Source organism: Equus caballus, chromosome 10 (genome assembly GCF_041296265.1).
Source record: "Equus caballus isolate H_3958 breed thoroughbred chromosome 10, TB-T2T, whole genome shotgun sequence".
Lineage (NCBI taxonomy): Eukaryota > Metazoa > Chordata > Mammalia > Perissodactyla > Equidae > Equus > Equus caballus.
In genome coordinates this window covers 37,696,043-37,721,051 of record NC_091693.1, presented here as the reverse complement: position 1 = coordinate 37,721,051, position 25,009 = coordinate 37,696,043, and the positions used below count along the sequence as shown (strand labels likewise).

The 25,009-nt window shown below is 35.2% G+C and overlaps 1 protein-coding gene across 5 annotated transcripts in view; it reads right to left on the bottom strand.

The window, feature by feature from the left end:
- The window catches only part of SENP6 (SUMO specific peptidase 6), a 116,770-nt gene that overhangs the window by 25,626 nt on the left and 66,135 nt on the right, over positions 1 to 25,009 (bottom strand). For all 5 annotated transcript variants that reach the window (XM_023650664.2, XM_023650666.2, XM_070225154.1 and 2 more), the window contains 6 exons: positions 22,771 to 22,919; positions 17,431 to 17,725; positions 9,367 to 9,599; positions 5,315 to 5,485; positions 1,232 to 1,265; positions 625 to 819 (listed from right to left, as the gene is read on the bottom strand). In XM_023650664.2, the coding sequence (XP_023506432.2) occupies positions 625 to 819; positions 1,232 to 1,265; positions 5,315 to 5,485; positions 9,367 to 9,599; positions 17,431 to 17,725; positions 22,771 to 22,919 (1,077 nt within the window). The remainder of the gene's footprint in view (positions 1 to 624; positions 820 to 1,231; positions 1,266 to 5,314; positions 5,486 to 9,366; positions 9,600 to 17,430; positions 17,726 to 22,770; positions 22,920 to 25,009) is intronic.

Below are 25,009 nucleotides of genomic sequence, written 5' to 3'. Positions count from 1 at the left end.
AACAAGAAACTGCCAAGTGAACTGCTGTTACCTCTGGAGTTTTATTTAACCGCAGAAACTGCTATTCAATTACACGCCAGCTCTTGCAGCTTTAACAGGAGCTTCATGCTCAGCATGACGTGAAGCAGCAATTACTGCTGAAAAGTATTTATTTTACAACTAGTCATGCTATGCCGTAAGTGTGAGAGGTGAAGGGAAACACACTGGAGAACCACATCCATTTATTGTGGAGGATGAAGCCACAGTCCATGAACTTGCGAACTTCCTATTCAGGCTAAGTTTCAAGGATTCCAGATTTATATGGTTGATTTACACTTAGCACCAATCAGTGAGTTAAAAAAATTCATTTTACTCAGATAATACAGTGTTAAAATAAAGACTGCAGATTTTTTGAGTCTTAACTCATTTTGAAAACTTTCTAAATGGGTAAGACTGGGTTTTATCTTCAGACTTGGCACTTTCTGTGGGCTTTTCCTCATTTTTAAAATGGGGGAATTAATATCTATCTTACAAGGTCAATGTAAGGACAGTAAATAACATACATAAGGCCTCTATCAAAGAACAGTCACATTCTGCTGCTCAATGACTTATATGTATTATTATAATCTGTTCTACATAACTTACTTGTTAACTTATTTATTCCTTTACAATCATTCCAAACTTTATCCTCCATATTCATTTGCAGTTGCATGCTCAGCTTCTGATAAACTGCTGGTATCGTCTGAAGAAACACTACTGGTAATTTTCGGACATTACACCATTCACATTTAGTTAGATGAGAGGTATTTAAAGTAATCCCTACAGGATCATTTTCTGGTTCTGGAGGAAAACAAATGGAAACGGAAAAGGAGTCAATTCCAAGAGGGCAAAATCACGAATGGAAAAAATTTTGAGGAAATCCAAGTTTAAAGTTAAACACATTCATTGTGTTCTATAAATAGTAATTCTAGCGGGAAATGAATAAAAATCTTTGTAATTATCTTAAATCGTCTACATTTTTTTCCTAATGAAAAGAGGGTTCTAATGAAGTGTATTCATAAAATTAGAGATAGGTTTTGTGATGTTACAGAATGAAATTACGCTATCGAGACAGACGCCCTTTGTTAAGGAGATGTATGTAATAACTAATCATCTTAATGAACTCTACGAATATCATTTAAATCTTTTATTCCTGTAAAGTGCTTTAGTGTAAACAAACCCTTAGTGAGTAAAAAGACATAAAATAGCTTACCTTCTAGCTGTATCTTGATAAACTCTAAACAAAACTGAAAAATAAGATAAATTAGTACCAATCATAGATTTAGGAAGGTTTTGCTATGAACACCAGGAATGACATATTTGGGACTTAGACTGTCGAGGGCAGAAAAACTGAACCATCTATCATGCACTTAAATATGAGATGAGATATCCACCCCACTCCCAAATTATCTCAGAAAAGCAGGCTTCACTTGTTTAAGTCAAGTACTTAGACCCATTTCTTATAACTTCAAAGAGGAGGTGACAGAATGCTACAATGAACACCTGAATACTCCTTAACTAGATTCACTAACTGTTAATATCTTGCCACACCTACTCCATCTCTTTGTTTTACAAATACACATACTTCTCTTTTGCTAAATCAGCATAAAGCAAGCTGAGAACATTATGACGTTCCACCCCTAAATCCTTCAGGGTATGTCTCCCAAGAACAAGGACATTCTCCTACACAACCAAAACATCATTACCAAATCTAAGAAAATCAAGATGAACTTCATTCAACATACAGTTCACACTCAAATTTCCTCAACTGCTTAAAACTGTCCATTATTGCTGTTTTTAACTTTTCCCCAATCCATGATTATGTCAAGGTTATATTACATTTGTCTCTTTTGTCTACTGCTGTCTAGAGCAGAAACCTGCCTCTCTCTATTCTTCTTGACATGGCCTTTGAAGAACCCAAGTTAGGTTCTGCAAAATGTACAAGACCCTAGACTTGAGTTTCCTCATTTTTAAATTCGGGCCACACATTTCCAGCAAATACAGCACAGAGGGGATGTTTTATACTTCCCACTACATCACAACAGAAGACACATGATGTCAGGCTGTCCCACCATTGATATAAGCTTAATCACTTGGCGAAGGCAGTCTTTCCACTGTAAAAATATATCTTCCGCTTTGTAATTAAACAGTAATCTATAGAGAAATACTTGAAAGCTTGTGAATATCCTGTTCCCTAATAACTTTTCTCCCAATAGTTTCAGCAAGAATCAGTTATCATTGGTGTTTATAAAAAGGTGATTTTATAACTGAGTATTTTAATGTGGAGAAGACACATTAAACCTGATACACCCGGAATTAATAATCATTTGTGTGTTTACATAAGTTAAGAGAAACGAAAAAGGAAACAAGAACTTAAAATGCATTAAAAAAATAAGTTGGATCAACATATAGAGGAATGAATAAATACATGAAAAGTAAGTTTAGTTAAATGCTAATGGCAGAATTGAGCTGGGAATTTTATGAATGTTGACTGTAAAATTCTTCCAACTCATCTGTTTGAAAATTTTCACAATGTAAAAAAAAAAAAAGGAAACAAGGAAACAGAAAATAAATTTAGTAATTACCACAACAATTGCAGTCTAGAATGTCACTAAACATACCTCCCAAAGATTGTGTTTGAAAGTAATATGTTAATTGGTTTTACAGGAAAGTGACACATCAATTGGGGATCAAGAATGGGTATTTCTAGCTTGGGAAACATTCCAGCACACACAGAAGCTGAAGTTATATGCTTTAGAAAAATACATTAGAAAAAAGTGGCAATAATGATGACAGACACTAAGACGAAAGCATTTGAGTAAAAGTGTTGCATGAGATGTAGGTATAAAAAGAAGCAATGTCTAAATATTTGTCATTTAAAATGTGTGCAAATAAATTACACACGAATATTAATATTACAAGCAGACATTGGGCTATTTCACCTACATCCCCAAGAGTTTCTAAATTTAAGTTGGCCGAAAACCTTGATTTTCTATCTTCTCAATTTTTTCATTGGAAAAATGAGAGACAACACCCTATTTGGACATATATGATATTCCTAATAAATGTTGGCCATTTTCCTTAAACAAAATATTTAAATCAAAGTATTTATATTTAAATAAAATTGGCACTTCTAAACAGTGCCAATTCTAACACTAAGTGAATTTAAAATAATTAAATTGGGGCCAGCCCTGTGGCCGAGTGGTTAAGTTTGCGTGCTCCACTTCAGCGGCCAGGGTTTGCCAGTTCAGATCCTGGGTGCAGACCTATACTCTGCTCTTCAAGCCATGCTGTGGAGGCATCCCACATAGAAGAACTAGAATGACTAGGATATACAACTATGGACTGGGGCTTTGCGGAGAAGAGAAAAAAAAAAAAAAAGAGAAAGATTGGCAACAGATGTTAGCTCAGGGCCAATCTTCTTTACCAATAAGCATTAAAAAAAAAAAAAACCTAAAAAAGTAATTAAATTACCTAATAATAAACGACTGACATTTTTATAAAACAATTAAAATCTATTTCTCAGATTAATAATGACATGGCAGATAAATCATTTCACTATAGTTCAAGAAGAAAATGTCAAATCATCTTCTTAATACACTGTCTAAAGAAATTACAGATCCACTATACTCCATCAAAGAATGTTTTTTGGGAAAATCCCATGGTACAAGGAAGGCTAATACCACAGAGAGCACACTTCCACCACATTATAAACAGAATACTTCTTGGCTGAAATAGTTCATTTAACATTTTAATTAAAAAAAACTTGTATCAACACATTTTACATTACACACACTGCCTTTTATTTCTTAAAGTAAATTCACAAAGTTAGTTTTTCTTCACTAGATCAGATATATTGTAACCTGTAACTTTCAGGAAAAAAAATTTCATTCAAATTTTAATGTAATTCTTGCTAGACAGCCTTGGGACTAAACATGCAACTTCCAACTAAATGTCTAAATTACCAGAAAAACCTTAATCATACTGACAAGTTCTGAATAATGGTGTTAATGTGGGGGAAAGCCATAATACCTATAGGGTACTCCTGGAAATTTCTGAGGAATAGTGACATAGAATGACATTTTAAGTTAATTGACAGAAATCAGGAAAAAGAATCAGTCCCATGAAGGCTTGTAACAAAACAAAAGTTTCACAATCCTTGAAAACCCTGATGTCCATCACAATGTTATTTGGCAATAATGAATAAATAGTCTACATACAATTTGCTTTAAATCTCTGGAGTACTTAAAGTTTTTATATCACGAGAAGCTGGAGTTTTTTGACAAAAAAGAAAAAAAATGCTAGTTTCCCATACAGCTTTGCTCTGATAAGAAATCAGGTCCACATTTCATTTTCTCCTATAAACTAAGCTATAAAGTTTTTTTCCCTTTTGTTCATGTTGTATCCTAGAACCATGAATCCTAGGAAAGAAATAGTTTTTACCATAATTTAAATAGTAAAACTATGTTTTAACTTTCCTGATGTGATATAATGTGTTTCTTAAAAATACTGCTTTATGTATATATAAAGGACAATAAGAGGAGACAGACTTTGAAAGAATAGTTGGAAACAGATGGTCAGGGACAACAAGTTAAGGCATTAGAAAATGAAGGCTTACAAAATAAGTGCAGTGTTATAGAAGATTAATCTACCAACAATATGTAAAACATATTAGAAAGAAGAAAAATAACGACTAAGAAGGCTAAAGAGATTACATTAAAGTTTCAAATAGAAAATACACACTTGAATGGTCTTGGTGGCAGTAGAACAAACACTAAGTACACAGGTATGACAAGTAAGATAAAGGGACGACAGAAAGTTCTGTGGGCTTTGTGGACACTGAACCAGTACAAAAGCAGAAGGCCTCTTGGGCGGCTACTGCAGTCCAATAATGCAGTCCTAGGAGTCTTAATACTGCAAGACTCCAATAGTTTTTTGATTCTTCTCTCTCTCATTCTAGTTCTTTAATACTTTTTTCATGCATTGAGCTGGCATGAGAGTAAAAAGTATCATATTGGAAGGTTTTCTAACTCAGTGAGAATACTAAGTATCTTCCCATGATGAATATGTCCCTATCTTGAACATTACATTATCATAAATTTTTTATCCACTGATTTTTATGGTGAGGAGCTATTTATAATTGTTTATATACTCAAAGCAATCTGAAATCTTAAAATAATTTAATATCCTATTAAATTAAATATTTTAAAATACAAATTTTAAAATACTACAAATGACCCTTAGCCATGTAATTTTGAATCCTATAAGGTGGTAAAGCGCTTAAGAATGTACTTACAATTACAGGCTCTATTAATAGCCGGAAGAGTGTTCCTACTCGTATACTTCGACAGTTTAAAGTGACAAGGTCAACACGACTTTGGCATTTTAAAGAGACAGGATCAACTAAAGTTTCTTGAGAAATCACTTTGCGACGTTTTAGAGGTGTGTTGATAATAGAATTACCAAACTGAAAAAGAAAATTTTCACTTAATAAGTTACTAAAACAAGATTGCAAACTAACTACACATATGCAAAAAAGATCCAATATAAGAAATGTAATTATCAAAATATAAGATCGATTTTACTTCAACAGTGGTAGATGAGGTAAAAACACTGATTTTATGTAAAAGTAAACCCCTTCTATTTTACCTAGCTAAACTTTGCCTAGTTATTACTTGAAATAATAATACTTGAGTAATAGCTCAGCAGTGAGGAATGGCACTCCAGGAATCAGACTGCCTGGGTTCCAATCGCAGCTATTATCACTTAAGGATCTGATCTTGTAAAACTTAACTCTTTAAGTTTTGGTTTCCTAAACTGTAAAATATGAAGAGTAAGAGTAGTATCTATTGACATGAGCTAATGCATACAAGCAGGTTAGCACAGTGCTTCACGCCCACTAAAATGTTGGATAAAGGTTAGCTGGTAACAGTGGTGGTGGTTGTAGAACAGCCACACGTTCCTCAACGACGGAAGTAGTTCTGGGAAATGCATCATTAAGTGATTCCATCATCGTGCGAACATTGTGGAGTGCACTTTCACAAACCTTTATGGTATAGGCTACTACACACCTAGGATGTATGGTACTAGTCTTATGGGACCACTGTCATATACGTGGTGAATGTTGACTGAAATGTCATTATGCAGCACATGACTGTACTTGGATTAAATCAGCAATTCTTTAGGAAACAGGTAATTTAGGGGAATGGTTATTTGCATTACAAAAGGATGCTTGTTTATATATTTAACAATTTTAAACTAGTCATGAGTTGAGTAATGTTTTGGTCAACAATGATACAATGGACTACATATACAACGATGGTCCCAAAGGTTAGTATCATATAACCTAAGTGTGTAGTAGGCTACACCATCTAGGTTTGTGTAAGTACACTCTGATGTTCACACAATGACAAAATCACCTAATGGTGCATTTCTCAGAATGCATCCCCATCATTAAGTGATGTATGACTGTACTTAATCTGTTAAATTAATATTTTACAGTCACTTCCAAATGCAAATCAATCATATTTTATGTGTATAAAGTGAAAGTAATCAAAGTTATCATGCTATAGACTTTATTGCCATCATAAGACCACAACATGATCTTGACAGAAAATAAGAGGGAAAAAATGTCCACTGCACAGAGATAGGCACTATTTCATTATCTCTCTAGAGACGTTTGTGTGATCGATGTCACAGGAAAAAATACATATTGAAACGAAATGTGGTTTATACCTATATAAATTAAATATAAACGTATTCATTTCTGTCAACTAATTTTTCAGGCTTAACAGATTTATCATGAATATTTTCCCAGATTACTAATAGAAATCTAGTAGAGAGATTTAAAACCTTTTTTAGCTTTAGAATTCTTTCTTTGCTTTAGAATTCTTTCTTCAAATGAGATGCTATTTAGTTCAAAAATAAAATAGGTAATTTAAGGCCTGATCCGGCTGACTCTACAGTAGAGGGACTGTGTCGAGAACGTGGGTGGTCCACATTCTCCAGGAAGCCTCTAAAAGAGCACTGGGGAACCCTTACTCTTTAGTGTGCCAGTCTGAAAACTGCTGACCCATGAATCTCATCAGATGGAAATCCACTATTTATTTAACTGAATCCTCTCATGCTGGACATCTGAGTTCTTTCAGATCGTTTCCCACGACACACTGTTCTCCAACAAGCATTTCTGCAGCTAAATCCTGGTATATATAATCACTGTCAAATTGCCCTCCAGCATAGTTAGACCAATTTACACATCCAACATTCCATTTCTCCAAACACTAGCCAATGTGACAAAATGTGACATACTACTATACTTTAAAAATTTTTAGCAATATGACACTTAACAAAATATTTAGTTTTAATTTCATTTTCAGTACTTTACTATCTTTTTTGAACTCTATTCATTTCCTTTACTCATTTTTCAATGGTTTGCTTCTATTTTTTGATTTTTTAAGAAATTGAAAATATATAAAGAACCAATTCACACTGTCTATAGTTCACTACTTTTTCCCTATTTGTATTTACCTATCAAATTCTGTTTATGATTTTTTGGTACACTATTTTATACTTTTCATTTAATCAAATCTAATTCATCTTTTCATTTACTATTTTCTCTGTGCTGAAATGTTTGGAAAGGCATTCCCTAAGATTATAGCAAAAATATTAATCCTTGTTTTTTCTGTTATCCTTATAGTTACTTGTTTTTCATTTCTTAAAGTTCCCATCTTAACAACCAAGTATGTATGTTTCCATATTTTTATTACTCCTATAATCTCTGTCATATATATGTGTACATACACACAATTTTTTAAAATACAAGTTTTTTACTTTAAAGAAAGTTATTTTGGGGCCAGCCCTGAGGGCCAGTGATTAAGTTGGGCTCATTCTGCTTTGGTGGCCCAGGTTTGGTTCCTGAGTGCGGACCTACACCACTTGTCAGTGGCCATGCTGCAACTGTGACCCACATACAAAATAGAGGAAGAATGGCAACAGATGTTAGCTCAGGGAGAATTTCCCTCAGCAAAAAATTTTTAAAAAGTTCTTTTCACAAAAATAAGAAAATACACACATAATTCTGCATCTTGGTATTCCCATTCAATGGCATCATGTAGAAATCCTAAAAGTCACTGATATAGCTCTAATTTTTTTTTTTTTGAGGAGGATTAACCCTGAGCTAACATCTGCCACCAATCCTCCTCTTTTTGCTGAGGAAGACTTGCCCTGAGCTAACATCTGCACTCATCTTTCTCTACTTTATACGTAAGATGCCTGCCACAGCACGGCTTGACAAGCGGTACAAAGGTCTGCACCCAGGATCCAAACCAGCAACCCCAGGCTGCTGAAGGGGAGTGCGTTAACTTAACTGCTGCGCCACTGGGCCAGCCCTGATATAGCTCTAATTTGTTTTGTCAGTGGCTGCATAATAGTCCATGGTATGGATATATAATAATTTCTTCAGCCATTTCCATATCAATGGGCAACGACCTTCTTTGCCAATAATCATGTTTACATATATAATCTTACATACTGGAGGGGGAGGATGCCTTTGAGTTTGAGTCTAGGGAATGAATTATCGGGTCATTTCGTATACATTTAAAAATTTTTAATAAATCTTTTTACACTGCTTTCCCAAAAGGTCATAACTTTCTTTTCCATCAGCAATTTAGGAAAGTAGTCTTTCCCTTGGATTCATGCCAGCAGTACATATTAATTGATCTTGTATTAATTCTGAAAGTCTATGAAGTATACAGTTACATTTCATTTTCTTTAATTTGCACTTTTTTAGTAATTTGCACTTTTCATGTAATAGCTTATCTGAATTTTCTCCCTTGACTATGCTTATCTTTTTTTCCTCCAACTTTTAAGAGTTCTTACTCTAGTATAGATGTTACTAACGTATTTAATATGCGTTACAAACATTCCTCTCTAGATCTATTATTTGTCTATTGATGTAATTTTTATCTTTTGTCATCTGAACATTTTGACATTTTTTATATAGTAAAACAACAATATTACAGTAAAATATACCCAAGTCAAAATGACTTCTCTCTGTCCATTAGATCATACAAGTGTACTTTTTTATACTTTATTTCACTGTGAGGTTGATAGTGTCTCTTTCGTTCAATGTTTTACACTTGAAGCCTTTAATTAATTGAAATTTCTTTGTGTACATGTTTTAATGTTCTTCCAAATAATCTTACAAGTGATATTTTTAAGTCCCACTTAATGAATAATCATCTTTTTCTTCTATTGACACTGCTAAATTACCCTCAAAAAAAAATTTCACATCTCAAATGAGAGACAATCTGGACAATCTGAATAAATGTCAACAAATGTGAAAAGTACCTGGTCTTTCATTCTTGCTTTTCTTGGCAATGTGAGTGTATGCATCTCTGAATCGGCCGGAATGCTTCTCAGTTCATGCTCTACTCTACAGATGTTTTCGTTTAGTGCTGCTTCTACTCTTCCAGTGGACGGTGCTGGGGAAGAACATGCTGAATCAGCAGGCTGAGGAGATATGCTCTCTCTTCTATTAGTCCTGTCATTGTCATCATCATCATCATCACTGGACAAAATGACTATAAAGAAAGGTTAAATACTTCAGGTACTTCATTTCTGTCAGTTAAAAATGTAAATATATTACCAAAGTGGGAAATATACCAAATTTGCTTTGGTTCTCCTCCAGATTTGAGCTTAACAAAAATAAGTGACGATACAGTTCACTCTATCTGATAAAAAGTTAAATTTGGAGAACAATTAAAAATGAAGAAAGCATAGGAACTGGCTTTCTTTTTTCTTTTACAATATACAAATATGAAATTAATTCCACAGTCCATCACCACCACCCACACAGAAACATACACAAGTTACAGCAAAAATTACATGTTTACCAGTAGGTCTATTTCAGAATTCCAAAAAATCTAAAGAACCAAGAGAATATGAATACAAATTGCTCACAAAATAGCATGCATTTTAAATGTGTGTAAAACTCCATGTGACCAAATAACTTTATCTCACACAGGAAATGACTAAAACCATAACCGGTCCTTGGGAGAACTTGGGCCAGTGCCTAATGCTCAATAAATCTTATTGAGTAAATGAATGTGGGCAAGCAAAGGCATTATGAACGTAATTTGCTCTTATACTTTGTACTCATTATTGAATCTTACCAAACCCATCTCTATATCATAAGTCCCAAGAGCCACCCACACTGTACTTGAGCCAAATCCTAACTTCTAACTCTGGCTTATGAATGTACACAACCTGGTCCTTGCCTGCTTCTGCGACTTTCTCATACTACTTCACTTTTCCCTCTTTATGCTCCAGGCACACTAGTCATTTATTCTGTTCCTCAAACATCATAAGCTTGCTCCTGTTTGGATTGCAATTCCCCTAACACTTTGCATTTTTAAAAATCATCAATTTTTAGCTTAAATATCACTTCCTGATTGACTACTCAATCTAAAACAAGCACACAGGTTCTCACTTATTCACATCAACTGATTTAAATTTTCTATTGTGCGTGTTTACTTGTCTCTTCCTGCTACACGTAAAGTATAAGAGAACAAGGACACTCCCTTGTTCACTGCTATATTCCTGGAGTCTAAAATAGTGCCTGGCACAGTAAAAGCATTAAAAAATCATGTGTTGAAGAATGCATAAACTCGTAGGAGCAATTTTCTATTTCAGCATGCCACAGATAAATGCTTGGTTAATATTTTTGAGTAAAATAGATGTCACAGAAAGGCACCATCCACAGCATCACTCCATTTGTCTTTTTTATTTTGCTGTCCAGTCTCAAGAGCAAATGCTAAAGTTGGCTCTTTTTCAGATCTGGTATTTTATTAACACAAAAATCGAACAAGCCAGATTAGAAGATCTATGCAGATTTACACACATTTGAAAGTTAGAGTTTTGCCACTTACTACCTATTTGCCTCAATTTCTCCCCTCTGTGAAACTGGGGACAATAATGATTCTATTTCAAAAGACAGTCGCAAAAACATACGATCTACTATGTAAAAAGTTTAGCACAGTGCCTGACACACACAAGCTTTAAAAAAAAAGTCCATGGACTATTTATGGTGTTGATGAAAAACCACAGAAAAATATATTAAAAGGGAGGCCTACTGTTCTATCTACAATTATTTTTATGCTGTTTCAGGGACATTAAAACTCCTATAGGAGTGACGTCAGCGTCATGGCAGAGTGAGCTCGCCTGGGGACTCCCTCCCCTCCAACATACAACAAAAAGGAGCAAACATATTCCAAGAGAAAATATCCTAATACCACAGGAATCCTCAGAGAGTCACAGCAGCCAAATGACGGAGGGCAGAGAGGCTGGAGCCCCCCTCGGAGGAGCTGGGATGGGGTAAGTGAGAACTCTGCTCCCTCCCCTAAAGACTGGGGTCACTGCTGCAGGAGGCTCGGAGAGGGAAGGATCGGGGGAGGGGTTGCGCATCTGCAGGATCACCCAGGACTCCCTGGTGCCCTTGCAGCCTAGAGGGAAGCCCTCTAACCTTTCATGTGGGTGACCTCATCAAGCCAAGACCCCAGGAGACCAGACAGCGAGAGCTGGTCAGGAAACCGGGTCTGCTCACAAGAGAAAGTGTTCCCTCAACCCTCTGAACCTGCACTGTGCTGCACCATATTAGAAGAAGGCGGAGGGCTCAGAATATGTGGCTCTTGACCCCCATCCTGTGGCAACAGGCTGTAACTGCAACTGAATAATATCACAATGAGGAAAACCCGTAGTTTCAGCATCAATCAGTTCATCAAAACTCCAGACAAGAGGGAAAACAATAAATACCCAGAATTATGTCTTGAGGAGTCAGAAATAAGTAAACTAAACAACAATGAATTCAGAATAGCTATCATCAAAAAACTCAATGAGGTAAAACAGAATATAGAGAAACAATTCAACGAGTTCAGGAGCTACTTCACAAAAGAGATTGAAACTATAAAGAAGAATCAATCAGAAATACTAGAGATGAAAGACACAATGGAAGAGATAAAACAAAATACGGATTCCACGAATGCTCGTGTGGACACCATGGAGGAGTGAATCAGCAAAATTGAAAATATCCAACTCAATCAGGAAATGCAACATAAGAATTACAGGTATGTTTGAGGGCAAAGAAAAACAATGGAGCAGAAAGCGTGCTCAAAGAAATAATAGCCGAGAACTTCCTAAACCTAGGGAATGAGAGAGAAATGTGTGGAGGAAGCTTCCACATCTCCTAGATTTGTCAATGTAAAAAGACCTACTGCAAGGCATATAGTAGTAAAACTGGCAAAAATGAATGACAAAGAAAGAATACTAAGGGCAAGAAGGCAGAAGAAAATAACCTACAAAGGAACGCCTATCAGACTTTCAGCAGATTTCTCTGCATAAAACTTATAAGCTAGGAGAGAATGGAGTGACATATTCAAAACTTTAAAAGATGAAAATTTTCAGCCAAGAATACTCTATCCAGCAAAAATGTCCTTCAGATATGAGGGAGAAATTGAATCTTTCCCAGACAAACAAGAGCTAAGGGACTTTGTAGCCACGAGACCCTCCCTCTACAAGAAATCCTCAAGAAGCCTCTCATACCAGAAAAAAGAAAAAAAGGGAGAAAGGGGTCACAAAACACAGAGTAAGGAGACCAACAGATAGAATCATAATAGGATAGCAAATATTCAACTATAGCACTAGGCTAAAGGGAAGGAAAACACCAAAAACAAAGACAATCTTGTCACTTTAACCACAAACTCACAACACAAGTTGGAATAAGATATGAGAATAATAACTTAGGAGGGGAGGAGGAAAGGGACTGAATCAGTTTAGACTAAGGAAATAAAAGGTCATCAGAAAATGGACTATGTTATGCACAAGATTCTGAATACAAACTTCAGGGTAGCTACTAAACTAAAAAATAAATAAGGCACAAAAATAAATAAGGAAAAAACTAAGAAACACAGCATAAGAAACTACAGAAATCAATGGGTACACCAAAACACACAGGACAAGCAGCAAAGGAAATGCAGGAAAATTGGAAAGCAAGTGACAGAATGACAGCATTAAGCCCTCATACATTAATAATCAACCTCAATGTAAACGGATTGAACTCTCCAATAAAAAGATACAGAGTGGCAAGATGAATTAAAGAACAAGATGCAACAATCTGTTGCCTCCAGGGAACACACCTCAGCTCCAATGACAAATACAGGCTCAGACTGAAGGGGCGGAAGACAATAATCCAAGCTAATGGCAAACAAAAGAAAGCAGGTGTTGCAATACTTATATCAGACAAAGTAGACTTCGAGATAAGGCAGGTAAGGAGAGACAAAGAGGGGCAGTATATAATGATCAAAGGGACACTCCATCAAGAAGAAATAACGCTTATAAATATCTATGCACCAAACACAGGAGAACCAAAGTTCATAAAGCAACTATTAAGAAACCTAAAAGGAGATATCAAAAATAACAATCATAGTAGGGGACCTCAACACCCCACTCACATCCTTGGACAGATCACGTAGACATAAAATCAACAAGGAAACAGTGGAATTAAATGAAAAGCTAAAACAGTTGTACTTAATAGACATATATAGAACATTCCATCCAAAAACAGCAGGCCAGATAGAGAAGGACAATCTCTGTATGACTCCACTCACATGTGGAAGTTAAACATGTAGACAAAGAGAAAAGATTAGCGGTTACCAGGCAAATGGGGGGTTGGGGATGGGCACAAAGGGTGAAGGGGTGCACCTACAACATGACTGACAAACAATAATGTACAACTGAAATTTCACAAGGTTGTAAACTATCATAATCTCAATAAAAACTTTAAAAAAAGCTTCTATAGCTACCATATCAAAAACTTACTATAAAGCCCCAACCCTGCAAGAGGTAGAATTATACATAGTTCTTGTTTTATTAACTTAAAATAAGTGAGGGTTGCGTTCAATGTCACCATAATTGCAAAGGAAATGCGGAAAGTGTGCAAAGGTAATATAATATAATTAAAAAACTGTTCTCACAGCTGCTTTAATTCTGTACAAAATATAGAATATATTCTACATAAATACATATTTAAGATCCTGCATCAGGGTCTGCTATGGACTGAATTGTGCTCCCTCAAAATTGCTATCTTGAAGCCCTAAAACCCAATGTGACTGTATTTGGAGATAGGGCCTATAAGGAAGTAATAAAGGTTAAATGAGGTCATAAAGGTGAGACCTTAATCTGATAGGACTGGTGACTTCATAAGAAGAGAAGATACTAGAGACCTCTCTCTCTGTGCACGCACAAAAGAAAGGCTACATGAGAACACAGCGAAAAAGCAGCCATCTGCAAGCCAGGAAGAGAGTCCTCACCATCCTGATGGTGAGGACTTGATCTTGGACTTCCAGCCTCCAGAACTGTGAGAAAATAAATCTCTGTTGTTTAAGCCACTCATTTGGCAATATTCTGTCATGGCGGCCCAAGCAGACGGACATGGGGTCTCTGTACTTGCATTCCAAACTCATTCCCACACGATCAGCATGTCTTCTTCCTCACCTCATTCTGGGCTCTGCTCAAAGCTACTTTATCAAAGGTGCCTATCCCATCACCTATTTAAAATAGCATCCTCCTCCTCTTGACACCTGACAACTGTCACTCTCTATTCCCTGGACCCGAGTCACTTTTCTACATAGATTTATCACAACTTGAGACACTGGACATTATATTATTTGACCACCCACGACAGAATAAAAGCTTCATGATAATAAACTATTTTAATAGGAATACAAATTTAAGTATGATTAAGCATATAAAGAAAACAGACTTTAGCAACAGAAAAACCTGTTTTTAAAAATCTAAACTACAAAATTCCATATGAATATAATATTGAGAAGTTACTCAATCTCCTTAAGCCTAGGTTGCCTTATTTATAAAATGGAGTATATAAGTACCTACCTCACATGATTGTGAAACTGAATCACATAAAGGGCACATAAGCATGCAATAAATATCATCTTTATTACTAATATGAAGTGTTCTTAAAATACAACGTATTTTCCCATATACTTTAATGGGAAATACTTAGTCTTTAACTTTTTTTTTTTTGAGGAGGGGAGGGGAACAAATAAATGCTTTATGGTTTTAATTCATGGCTGACATGGTCCTAGGCTAAGCTCTGAATTGTAAACTACTTAAGGCACCTCCATGGTTGATGTAGACATGGTATTTATTTTGTTTTTTTTAATGTATCACTTAGCCTTATTAACTTCCAGTTCCCCTCATCCTGGAAAGCTTCTCAGGATGCTAAATTTCCTATATAAAGTTTGGCTCAGTAATAATACCCTGTAACTGCCTAATAAGTGCAAGTTTTCTTCATATCTTACAACTGAAGTTCAAAAACCTCACCATTAGGAAAGAGTCAAATGATATTAACCATATTTAATATGCATTGATGTAACACTAAATGTATCATAAAATATTCATCAAATATCAATATCATCATAACATCATAACAGACTGTTGACTTGACAGCTATCATACAGTAATTCTTTTTTTTAACCTGAGTTCTTTCTGAGAAATATGCTAAGGTACTTGTATAGGTGAACGTTTTTATATTGAACTAATTAAAATAGGACTTGACATATTTCTGAAGTTAAAAAAATTCTTAATCTTATCCCCTTTATTTACCAGTTTTCAGAGTAACAATTTGGAACATTAAGCAATGTCCAAAGGTAACCAATGGATAGTTTTCTTTTGGGGGGAGTATGAGGATATCATTATGAACCAATTGGTTTTAAAATATTTGATGTATTTCAATAAATAGTAGTTATAAATAGGTCCTTTTGTGACCCAAGTAGTTCCATCATTGGTGAGAGGGAGCTCTTTCATTTTAGTTCCTGTGCTCTTTTGACATGTCCATAATAGTTTTTGACTGCCTCCATGCTTCCAGATATGACTAGATGATCCAGGTTTATCTCATACATTTGTGCTCCAGACTAGGAGTCAGCACTTCTCTGAGGAGTTGTGATTATTTTTAGGGAAATGGTATTCAAAAACACAAATATGGGAACTAGAGTTGTTTGTTTCTATACATCTCCTGTGGGTAAAGGTAGAAAATATTTATTTTCTTTTCCAGAGAAAATACATAATAAGTTCAACTATTATCTCTAATTCAAATTTAAAGTTACAGCATTTTTACTTCTCTGATTGCACCTTTGTATTCCTTTTCTCTAACACCAAGAATCTTGGTTTCTGGAGACTAATTGCTTATTTGCTTTATCAATATGTGTGTTTAAAAACAATAATACCAATATTACTAATAACAATATTACTGAATATACTTAGGATTGATTTCTTTGCAATTCTGTTTGCAATATCACATCAGGGATGTACAGCACAATATTAATTTAAATTCATTTGAAATAATTTTCTATGTGTTCAAGCCATTAACTAGATATATACTTAGGTTTGTTTGTTTCATTTTGTTTTTGTTGCTTTTTAAATTTCTGATTTAATTTTGTTTTATAATCATGTAAAATGTCCCAAATCATGCAATCATGGTTCCAAAGTTAAAGCTATATAAAAAGGTCTATTTGGAGAAATGGAAGCATCTATCCCTAACTCTTACACTGTTTTCTTCCCCTTCCAACCAACTACCTTTTCTAAATTAGTTTTTGGCATATCTTTCCATTTTTTTTTTAAAACCTATATTCATTTTCCCACCCTTCAAAAATAAAGGGTAGCATACTATACACTCTGATCTGCACCTTGTTTTCTTCAGTTAGTTAAAGATCTTGGAAATTACTCTACACAATAGTAAATCAGCTCTTTGCCTTTTATAACTACATATGCTATAGTTTATTCAACCAGTCCCTGACTGTTTCCAATCTTTTGCTACGTATTACAAATAGGACCACAGTGCATATACACACACATGTGCACAAGTGTCTAAAGAGAGGAAAAAGATTTAGGGGAGAAAAAAAGTGATAAGGGAATTAATTTTCAATGAGTCCTTTCTATGTGTCAAATAATTTATTGAGCAATGCTAGGCACTTTATATGTTATTTTATTTACTCCTTCAAAAACACTTTCAGGTGGGAAATATATCCACTTACAATTCAAAGCAATTAAATTAACTGGGCCAAAGTTACAAAGCTGGGCACAACTGGCACTTGACCTAAGACTGGGGCCAAGGTCTGTGCTTTTACTATTGAAGATGGAATGGACGAGAACAAAATCAGTTGTTATTTTCCAACTACACGGATGGTTTAAGTCATCCACCCAAAAAACATGTTATACAACTGACACAAGAAGATACCTATTAAAACTACACTTCTCAAATATGCTCACACTCATAATTAAAAATATATGTGAGAAATATTGGCTTGATATAGGCAATATTAAAGGGAGTAAAATACTTACTTGGATCATTTAGGTCTGATGGGCTTGTTTTCCTTTCTTTCGGGCTTGTGATTTTGACTCCTTTTGACCTAGGTAAAATGACTTTCCCATTAGTCTGTAAATTCGCTCTACCACCACCACAGTTCACAATGACATCCACTGGAACCTTTCCCATACTGTTGCCATAAAACTTCTTGGGTGGGACTGCTGCGTTCTGTGATTTCTGTCCTCCAGAATTCTGATGAATTGATGTTCTTAATAATGGTCCAGTAGATTCATTCAAAGTTATAGCTTGTCTACAATTTCTTTGTAAATCCTTAGGAAAAAGAATACCACAACTTTGGCATTTGTTCTGATTTTCTTCATTTTCCACACATTTTGGACAATATTCACCCTGTTCAGAAAACTAAACTTCCAAAAGAATAAAAGAAACAAAAGACTTCGGCATTTTATTTCAATGGCATGAAAAACAACAACAAAAGTCTCAAAATTAAGTCTCTCACTCCCCATCATCATCGCCATGGCTACCACAAAATCCTGAATATGTCATGTTACTTGGGAGTTAGCATCAGAATGCTAGAAGGAATGCGTGCTCCTCAAGCGCTACGTAAAGACTTTCTAAGGCATACAGGGCATAAATAATCTTCAGGGAATCAATTTCGACATTGTCAATTTCCATGTAATCTTTCTAAAAACTGATGTGAATACACTTTTGAGGTCAAGGCATCTCCTGCCACAATTGCTCTTCTCCTACTGAAAAAAAGGATGCTGAACACGTCTTCCATTTGAAGTATTACAATGTGCATTGTGTTGGGGTATAAAAACCACAAATCAAACAAAAGAATAATTTCAAATGTTGGAAAAATGAAAAGATTCTAAGTACTGGTTAAAAACTTTTGTAGGACAACTGACTTCTAAGACAGTGCTTCAAAAATATTTTAAGGAAGGCCTAATCTAGGGTTACAATTGCAAGATCATTAAAAGTGTTTTTTGACAGTAGAATATCATGTGATTTGGGGTATATACCTTAGAAGGAGTTCAAGGTACTGAGTGATATTACTATAATAAAACTCTTTCCATACTCATGTACTTATTTACGTGAACAAGGGTCTTCAGCACTTACATCTATGAGAAGGAAAAATATCAACAGATGTTGAGTTTTGCCTCAGTATGCAACATAATATTTATCCATGGACACATGAACTAATTGAGAAAAGTAGTCAATGTCTAATTAAAAGACATATTTCCAATAATTTTACTTTTTATATCAAATACTTATCAAACCTTGTAACAATATATAGTTTTAATCAATACCGTACTATTAAAAACTGAAATAACCTAAAAAAAAACTTCTTTAACACTTTGAGCCTTATATCACAGGAAATAAGTGGATAAGTATTTGTTGTGACCATGAAATGACAGAATGAGATGGTAATTACCAACTGCTATGGGATGTGGATCCCACCAGATCCATATATGACAGAGATTTAACCATGCTATTTAAAAATGGTACTCTTTTCACTGTGTCAACTATTCATCCTGTGAGAACATTTAAACTTGGGATGAAAAATGTTCAATCACAACTTAGAAAAACAGAAGAGAATACGTAGTTTTTCAAAATTCTTGGAGGTCTTTTAGGTGACAGAAGTCATTAAGTGGCTGCAGGAGGACTGACTAGTAGGTGGCAGTTACATACGATTATATGTGTATACACAAATTTCAAAATTCATTTAACCGAATACTTAAGTTCTATATATTTTATTTCATGTAAATTTATAACTCAAAACTATGTAGAACATATAAAAGCAAAGAAAGTCTAAAGACTACTGCTCTAGTCTTATCTCCTTGTTTTAAAAATGAAAAAACTGACAAAGAAATTGTTTACTTTGCCCAACATGACAAATAACAAAGCCCTTCTATTATACCATGTCACCTATTCAAGGATCTACCCTAGATGACAAAAAGGAATGAAAACCAAGCTTTAACCAGGGCAAATCTGAACTTAGAACATCAGTGCACAACCTCAGCATATGTGGATTATAAAAAAAGAGCACATCTCTTTCTCTGCTAGTACACAGGAGAATTCAGTTATGCTATTTGTGGAGTCTAGATATAAGGAAATTATTTTTCTCATAGCACTTTCAATAGGGCCCTCTGTATTTAGAATAGGTAACAGGTAACTATGCAAACACTTAGTTAGATATAAATGTGGAACAGATTATCTGACTTTCATATTTTAGCCTATTGCAAAAAAGAGAAGGAAATAATAGTAATTTAAATGAAATACAAACAATGCAAATGTTGGCCATGCCCCACTGCACCTGAAAGGGAAACCCATAAACAAACCCTACCTACACACTACTCTGTGATGAAGTATCTAATTCTCTAGGAAAACTCTAAACCACACTATTTTCATGATGAGCAAAGACATATTTTCACCTTTAGCTAGGTTTAATACACCCAAAGAAGTTCAAAGACATTCATTTATGTGGGAGATAGAGCCTCATTTGCCACAGTGGGAGTCAGCCATATATAAGCTAACTGTGTCTGTTAAGAATCTGAGGATATGATTAAGATGGGTAATGGCTGGCTCCAACACTTTGCTGTTTATAATATAGATAAACAGGACCTATTTCAGTGAAAAGAACTCCATGAAAAAGAGGTACTTCCACATATTTCCTTCTATAAAATTTATAGTGAAACAGAAAAAGCATACCCTGACTATTAAAATTTCCAGTGTTAAAATACAGAAGGAAATATATTGTAAGCTATTATCATATGCCTTCTATCAGCTAAGAAACATATCATGGAACTGTTTGCGACAATTAGGAACAAAATGCAGATGAGCTGAACCAAATGTGGTATTAATTTTTTCATGCTAAAAAACTAAAGATTAAGAATTTATAGCAACCTAGAAATCTAAAAACTAGAATCTCAATACTGATCAATTACTTTTAGTAAAGCATGTGTAAAGTAGTAAATTTTCATAACAATTTTCTGTTAAGTATAATTTCTTTGGAAAAATAAAGATTAAAGTCTCATTTTCTCCCTTGTGGTCAGTGGAAGACTTTCACAAAATAAAAATAAATCCGAATCACATATCACATTACTATCTGCCAGTCTCTACACATAAATAATAACCAATATATTTAACAAGAATGAGCCTGGCTTGGATGAGACAATGTCATTTGTAGTAAACATTCTAAAGATGCATAACCTCATTAAATATCAAAGACCCTGTTTTCCTACAAGCAGTACATAGGGTGGAATTTCAGACTACACATGAAAAGAAAAACAACTAATCTTCTTCAAGAATTAAAAATTACATAGAGGGGCCAGACCTGTGGCCAAGAGGTTAAGTCTGCGCACTCCGCTTCAGTGGCCCAGGGTTTTGCTGGTTTGGATCCTGGGCGTGGACATGGCACTGCTCATCAGGCCATGTTGAGGCAGCATCCCACATGCCACAACTAGAAGCACCCATAAGTAAAAAAAAAAATGTACATCTAGATACTGGGGGGATTTGGGGGAAAAAAAAAACAAAAAAAAAAGGAAAAAAATTACATAGAGAGTGGCTACAATCTATTCTTTATCTCCACTAAGAATAAGAAAAATTGGCATGGGAGTAAAAGAAGGAAGATTTATTTTAGATATCAAAAAAAATTTTGAGGTTTTCAACTGGCATGCCCAGTAGATGAAGGATGGTGTGTCTGGGGAGGAGCTTTCCTCTTTCCTCCTTTGCCTTTCCCTGGCTCAAACAGTGGGCCAAGCAGTGGGGGGATGCCAGTGTGGTCTATAACAAGCTTATGCTGGCATACCAGGAGACTGGTCCCATAAGATCCCATAAAAAGCAACTGAGCAAATAAGTAAATACACTGAGGATGATGGGAATCAGGTTTCTCACTGTCAGAGAAGGGAGTTACAAACATGCAAAGTGGGAAAGGCTAAGAAAACACGGTGGTCTAGGACTAGAACTGGAATCATCAGTGTGAACTCGTGGATTTTAATATGTATTAAATATTAACACATAAACACACATTTCCTAGCTTTGTCCACTGAGAGGGCCTATAGAGATGACACCCAGCAGCAATAAGCATAACTAGTGCCCACAGAGCTTCCCTCCACTTACAGGAACAATGGCTCTTTGGAGAAATGCATGACTCTAGAGCTGAGACAGAGAAAACACAAAGAAGTCTAGATCGTCTGGTTATACCAAAAACTAAGAAAGTACTCAAAGAATGATGGGCATATGTCAAAAAGAAACAGGAGTCAACTTGAAGAACTTCCCGTGGGCTAAGCCTGGGACAATTTGAGCATCAAAATAAACAATGATAGTTACACACTACAACCTTTTTGAGTAAAATAAGAATCTACATGTCTATGCTGGTATAAATAAAGCAATAGATAAGTATAAGTGGGATAAGGAAAAGCTCTACCTTACAGTGAGTCTTATTAATAAATGAGTACATATCTATTAATTAACTTTACAGTGTACAAATCTAGAAGAGTTAATATCAGGATTGTGAAAATGATCATATGCCTCCTGATATGATGTAATGATAACGTTATAGCATCACTTCTGAGGATTCTTGAAAAGTGTATAAACCATGAAGGAACATCAGACAAACCCAACTTGAGGTAGAAAGTAAGTGGCCTATACTTCTCACAAATATAAAGGTTAAAAAAGATAAGAGAAGACTAAGAAGTTATTCCAGATTAAAGAAGACTAAAGATCATGACAATTAAATGTAACATATGAGCCTGAATTGGAGTCTGTACCCATAAAGGACATTAGTTAGGTGAAATTTGAATGACGTTTGTAGATTGGATGGTAATTTTGGATCCATGTTAATTTTTAAATTTTGACAGTTGTATTCTGGTTATATAGAATGTCCTTTTTTTTCAAAAAAAAAGAAACACACACAAAAGTATTAAGTGGTAAATGGGCACCATGCCTGTTACTTATACTTAAATGGTGCAAAAAAATACACACACACAAGTATATATGGGGGGAAGACAGGCAGAGGCACTGGAGAATCTGATAGAAGAATATGTGGATAGCCTTTCAATTATTTTTTCAACTTTTCTGTAACTTTAAAATTATTTTTAAAAATTTCTGGTTGAAAGCAATTATTTGCATTATGTTGCAGGGAGGCATTCATACATCCTTTTCAGAAAAAGATATAGTCTAGATTTTTGATAGTTAAAAAATGATCTAACCAAGGCAGAAAAGTTTGCTTACATAACTTTTCTGGGTCTCTTCTAGTCCTACGAAAAAAGGTCAACTAGAAATTAATAAGTACTAAAAATAATATTTATAAAAATACCATCTGATTAGCAACAAAGAATAACTTCTCTACCCACCTCTAATTCAGTTACACATTTTTTTGAAGCAGGAGACAGAGGAGAAGGAGTAGACTGATATGTACCACTGTGCCGTTTCTGTGGCACTTTCCTTTTAATTTCAGACTCCAGGGGTGACTCAGACTCTTCTGTTTTCTTCATTATACGATCTAAAGGAAAGAGAAAAAACCAAGAGAATTTTATAACTTCTTCATGATCTTTGCTATGAAAAAATGCTAACTTATATTATCAAATTATTATGTTTTAGTTAAAATAAACTAATGCTTTAACACGTAGAGCAATGAAGAATAACCAGAACCTTAAGTCAGAGCAAGGAGTCATCTTCTGGCTGCTCTTGTCTGCTTTTTACTCCTCACCAGCATCTTCACACTGTGGACCACTTTCATCAAGTATATCAATATTCTCTTCAGCTTATTCTGTGCTACAATGCAACACAGGCACTTCCTGCACTGAATCTCATATACACACAATTTTCTAAGTTAGTTACTCTTCTTGTATTAGTAATGAGAAAAATTTTAATTCGAACATTAGGTACACCTGTTTAAGGGAAACTAAACTAATCCTCAACCTAACGGTTTTTTAAGTTCAAGAAATACAAAAGAGAATTTTCCTCATTATTTCTGAAGTAAATTTAACAATTTCCATTAAGGATATAATTAGAATTTTTAAATAATATAATGAACTCCAAAACAGGACAATTTAAAATTTATTACAACGTGACTTCATCAGCAAAGATTTAACTATGCAAGAAGACCAAACATACAGTTCTAAAACAAAAGTTAATGAATTTACAAACCAAAACGCTCCACTTACATACCCCAAATTTGTTAAATACTTCCATTTTCCCATCTTTAACATCCTGTTTTTTAAGGAAGATGAGCCCTGAGCTAACATCTGTGCCCATCTTCCCCTACTTTATATGTGGGACGCCTGCCACAGCATGGCTTGCCAAGCAGTAGGTCTGTGCCTGGGATCTGAACTGGCGAACCCCAGGCTGCCAAAGCAGAGTGCGCAAACCTAACTTCTATGCCACCCGCCGGTCCTTTGCTTTTTTTAAATAAGGAGTTACCTATACATAAAAATCAACATTATCTAATATTTCCGAGTTTGATATACAATACTGTTTCAAGAAAGCAATATAACTATTCTTGTTTAGTATAATCACACAGAGTTTCACTAAGTCATTTCCACCTTCTCAGTTTCTGCGCAGTTCAAACACCGTTGTTTTCCTGGACACCAAAACTAGAAATTTAAGTAATCGTAGACTTCCCCTTGTGCCCCCTTCCTCATATTCAAGGGAATTCCACTAATAGCTCTTAAATTCACTCCTTCCTCTCCAGCTCCACTGACACTATATTTCAGATGCTTAACTCCTGCCCAGACTGACTTCCCTCACTCCAATGCTGCTTGCTTCAGTTCCTTCTCCACTACCGCCAAAGGGATCATCCTAACACAAAAATGAGACTCTATCATTCCAATGTTTAAAATCTTTCAAAGTTCTAGTAGTTAAGGAAAAAATTCTAAACCTCCTTGGCAAGCCAAAATGTGTTGATGTTCCAGTCTTACTTCCAATCAAAGAGTACCCCAAAGAGGTGCATCTCTCCAGGGTGTTTTCTCTTTCACCCTCCTACGTACACCATCCTCTTCACAAGCAGAGCCCTTCCTGTTTAAACTGAGTTCAAACCATTCTCTGTTAGGAAGCTGCCTCTGCCCACAAGCAGCAATCCTCAGAGTTATCACAGTACTTCATACACACTTCTATGAGCATTCACTTTATTTTCCTGTCATCATGTGCACTGATCAGCTTCCTCCCATTCTACTGTCAGCCCAGACAGAGAAGAAATCATGTGTAACACGTTTTCCCAGAGTCTAGAAACTGTAAAAGGTAAGGGCTCGAAAAATGTTTAATGGATTAATGAATCACATTACAAAAAATAAAACCAGATGACACATTAAAATAAGATGAAATTACATGGGTGGAAGGAAGGGATGCTGCTACTATGTCATCTCTGAAAACAGCTTAACTTTGCCAAACAGAGATAATGATTCACTCACAGATCTAGAAACATAAGGACTTAGCCTCCAGACAGGGAGAGGAACTGAAAGCTGCTTCCAAGAACTCCACCCGAGGCTACGGAGAAGCCAGGCAGGCGCAGAGGCCCAGGAGCTAGTGATTATTCCTACAAGGGCTAGCTTACTTTGTCAGACTGATTACGTACAAAAAGCAGTTCTATACAAG